Here is a 4,521-nt window from a genome sequence, read left to right on the forward strand (position 1 = left end):
CAGCCTACAGTATTTTTACAGTCTTTATTTTACAGTTAAAATATATGTTTATTAAATAAAGTCTAATGTTACAACTAATCAGGGATCCCTTTAAGATTCAACCCATATGCTGAGTATATATACTTCAAGTCCAACTACTTTTACTACAAACACACACTTGTTGTCATTTGGTTTGGTTGAAAAAACACAAATCAAAAAAGGTACCTGCACGGAGCGGACGAGGAACTCCTCCCACAAAGATGGTTTTCCTCGGGTCCAGAGGCTGGGATCCRTCCATCACGAAATCGCTATCATTCAGGTTCCAGGGCCGAATCTGGACCTGTTGCACACAAATCACAGAGGGTTCAGGTCTGCGAATAAATGACACCAGAAGCTGCTCTTATAGAGTCAAACGAGCGTCTGGACCGGGGAACGCCACTGACCGGCTTGTCTTTAATGGTGGGGCTGGAGACGCACAGATAGAGCTTGCCGTCCTCCTCGATGCAGGCGTCGATCAAAGCCTGCACAGAGCTTTCATCCTGGAACAGCAGGAAGGCGTAGCCTGCATAAAACACAGCGGGGTTATTGGAGCTGCTCAGGCCACACACAAAATAATAAAATAAAAATAAAAAAATCTGACACAATCCTGCTGGAATTGCTGATTACTGTGATCATGACACCCTGTTTTTGTTCTCTTACAGCAACAAAAAAAGAAACAAACAGCATGTCGGATATGGTTAACAAAAGCTTCAGACAACAAGAACACAGATGTATTAAACAGTCTGTTATAAGACACTAGAACAGATTTGCAGCTTTAAATAAAGACATAAATGTACACCAAAAAAATAAATAAAAAGAAGGTGCAACATGTGAACWAGTGGTTATTTAAAATACCTTTAGGGGGGAAGTAGGATTTGCTCTCTGCTTTGTGGGGCCAATCCACAAACAGTTGTCCAAAGCGTCGGAAACTGGCTGTTATCTCATCTGAAATGAAAACCAGGGCTTTGTGAGAAAACACAGATATACAGCAGTACAGGAGCATCATCCTCATCCAAGGTTATAATAGTTTTGGATTTTTCGTTATAGTTTAGTTTTATTTTGTTTTGACTTTTTTCTTTTAATTCAGTTTTAATTAGTTTTTACAGTGGATTTACTAGTTTTTATTAGTTATTATTGCATTTTTAATGCTTAGTTTTAGTTTAGTTTAGTTTAGTTTTTATTAGTTATAGTATTAGTTTTATTATAGTTTGAATAAACATATTTGCCAATGCATCCTCCATCTTGTGATGTTCCTGTGAGTTAACTAACCAGCAGCTATTTGGTCGCTATAAAGCAGACATTATAACAAAACCTTCCTAAAATAATTGTATAATTCAATTTTGCCAACTAAAAACTTGGGCGATTATTTTAGGACGATGACAATAGTTGTCTCCAACCCAGTGCTACCTGTTGCTTGTTTTTCAGAATCCACATAGCTCAAAATAAATTGACAAACACTAAAACTAAGGATATTAATCCGTGTATGGTTCGTTCTTTGGTTTTCTCATTTCAAAATAAAATTGCAAAAACAAAACAACCACCTGTTTTTTTTTCTGTTTTTAAAACAAAATTAGAAAAATGGCAATTGCAAAAATAAAAAAGGGGTATTTTTTTCTGCAATGGTTAAACTAAAGACAAGCTTTGACATTGAATTGCTGTTTATCCCAAAATCTACAATTAAACTATGACTTTATTCTGTATGTATTATAGGTATGTGAAGGCAATAGGTATGACATAAATGTACAGTGTTTATAATTATGCCTCCCATTTTCTCATCATTTTATTGTTTTGGTCTGCAAGAGGACACCTGCTGGTCCATTGCTGTAATACACCATGTATACACACTGCCTACAGAAAGCTAACGTCAGCTAGCTAGTATTTACAAGTGTCACTCATTCGTCACAGTATAATGTCCRTAAACTCTGATACTTAAGTTTGATAATAAATGCAGAAAATGGTTCAAGTGCAGCCATTGCCTATTATTTAAGACTGGTTTGTTTTTATGCAATCTTTTATCCACTGTAAACTATCCTTCTTTGGGGACTTACTTCATTTCCGGTATTGCTACATATTAAAAGAACCGAATTTAATTTTTATTCAGATGGCTAAAGCAAAAATTAAACGCTGTTGATTTTCTATTAATCAGTGTGCATTGCCAATGCAATGCACACTATTGTGATTCATTTYYCATCCAAGTCATCTCCACTTTGGCACGCTTCTCCTCCTGCATACTTTGTCCTAGAGCTGCCATTGTAATTTATATCTGTAAAGCTCCTGTGCCAAATGATGGCTATGCCTTTTGATGCCTGTACAACTTATACTTTTTGAAATATTAATGTTTAAAATCATATAATGGCAGTCAATGGAGCCTTGTATTGGTCCAATACTGCCCCTTGCTGTATATGCTCAGTACTGAACCAGAGTTTTAATTATATTTAAACTCAGTAGTTCAGTGATTACAATACTAATATGATTGTATTTTGATGTTTTATTAAAATACTGTCCTAATATTACTCTATTGTTGTAATATTATGCACTTCTGTGTCAGCAATTGCATTGGCAATGTGGCCTCTTTCTGCACACATACAAACCAACCCCTGCCACCACCTTCTGCCACAGCTCCACTGGTCTAATGGTCTATGTCATGGATGTTCATGTGGGAGATCAGGGTTCAAAGCCCAGCTAATGCAACTTTAACAACAAATCTCTTCCAACTTCATATTGTCACTCAATTACCTTAATTACAAACACCTGCTGACGTGACAGGCACAAGCTGGTATAGAAAACATATTTGAACTTGGTCAAAGTTCATTCTGCAAGTCCAATGCTGCAGGCAAAGCCATGCTGCAACGACATGCTACATGGCAATGCACACTTGTTTTTACATTGTAAAAACCCATGTCTAGTTCGATTTTGCATTCCTACATTTACGTTTTAAATACAGAAAAACAAAAAAACATGCTTGTTTTGTTTTTGCAATTTCATTTTGAAACAAAAAAAAAAAAACGACCCATACACGGATTGATATTCTGTCTATAATTTAATTTAGTTATAGTCAGTTTTGTAAAAGGATTATACAGTTTTAGTTAGTTTTTTTATTTTATTACCGTTTTTATTAATTTTAGTTTACTAAAATGTTTTTTTCAATTTCAGTTTTCGTTATTTAGTTAGTTTTAGTTAACTATAATAACTCATCATCCCTATTCCGTCCCCAAGTTTAAGCGCAGCTAATATTAGCCACACGATGAAGTCCCTGTGATTTTAACGCAACTACTGTACCTTCATCTATATCTGGAGGCAGTCCGCCGACAAAGACTTTGCGTGAGTAGCGCTCCACGCGCTCTCCGTTCTGATGAGGGAAGCAGTGTGGAGAGCCCAGACCTGCGAGACCCTGATCTCCACGCTCGTCATCGGGGAAGCTGTCCTCCATGGGGAAGAGAGAGGAGTGGCCTGAGGAGGAGAGGAGGAGGTCAATGGAAACGATTTATTCCCTGAGAAGTGACACAAGTGTAAAGACTTGTGATGAGAAATAACTGTCCAGTGAGAAATACAGAATGTCTAATAAAGACTTGTGTCCTGAACTGAACAGAGATGCAGGTTGGAGCCTCTTAAATGTTTCAAWAGTTTCACTGTGGAACATATGTGGTGGAGGCTAAGCTGTCCCTGGCCCATTCCTGCTCCCATCCAACCTGCCCTGAGCTGCTTTATAAAGATTTATGCACGCGTGTTAGTCTTAACTTCCAGTACGTGTCTGCGTCAGTCGCAGTGTGACTAAATGACACACGATGCTTTGTGAGCCTCACTGCCTCATTAAGTCTCGGCTAAATCTAACACTCACTAGCATTGCCTGATTTAACGCTACAAAATGTTTGTGAAGAGGAAACTGAAAGCAGAGCAAAGCTTAATGAAAAAGGGAAGATAATGTATTTCACAAGCTCATAACACATCTCAACACTTCATGCAGACAAATTGTAAAAAACAAAACAACAACAAAAATGAATTCAAAATTCATTTGATCATAATGCGTGTATGGTTCATTCTTTGTTTTAAAATAAAATTACAAAAAGGAAACCATTTTGTGCTTTTTTTTAGTTTTTAAAACCAAATTGTCAAAATGTTTCATCGAACTAATTAGATTTTTGCTTCAGCTTTCTAAAATCTAAATGAAATATAGTGTTAGTTTGAATATACAGCGATAATGGARTTAACAGAATTCGCCAAAGAAGAAGAGTTTAAAGAGGCTGAAGGCTGCTTAAAACAGAAACCATTCCTAAAGATATTGGAAATGGCTGCTCAAACTCTATCCTGCATAACATGGAATAATAAAGTAAGGAGTTCAGGCCAAGATTTCCTGTTCTGCCAGAAAGACCCAAATAATGCAAACAAAATAAAATAAAGTCTTGCTGTCATGGTCTAATTATTTATATCTGTTTCCCCTTGTCACTGTCCATCACTCTTATCTTTCTGATGGCTCCGGACGACTCCACAATGGACTGGTGGGAG

At 36.9% G+C, this 4,521-nt stretch overlaps 1 protein-coding gene across 5 annotated transcripts in view; it reads right to left on the reverse strand.

The window, feature by feature from the left end:
* Positions 1–4,521, reverse strand: part of cpeb4b (cytoplasmic polyadenylation element binding protein 4b) — a 42,166-nt gene that overhangs the window by 8,394 nt on the left and 29,251 nt on the right. For all 5 annotated transcript variants that reach the window (XM_014032374.1, XM_014032373.1, XM_014032377.1 and 2 more), the window contains 4 exons: positions 3,298–3,468; positions 874–963; positions 423–541; positions 205–319 (listed from right to left, as the gene is read on the reverse strand). In XM_014032374.1, the coding sequence (XP_013887828.1) occupies positions 205–319; positions 423–541; positions 874–963; positions 3,298–3,468 (495 nt within the window). The remainder of the gene's footprint in view (positions 1–204; positions 320–422; positions 542–873; positions 964–3,297; positions 3,469–4,521) is intronic.

The sequence above is a fragment of the Austrofundulus limnaeus genome, unplaced genomic scaffold (assembly GCF_001266775.1).
Source record: "Austrofundulus limnaeus strain Quisiro unplaced genomic scaffold, Austrofundulus_limnaeus-1.0 Scaffold1433, whole genome shotgun sequence".
NCBI classification, from domain to species: domain Eukaryota; kingdom Metazoa; phylum Chordata; class Actinopteri; order Cyprinodontiformes; family Rivulidae; genus Austrofundulus; species Austrofundulus limnaeus.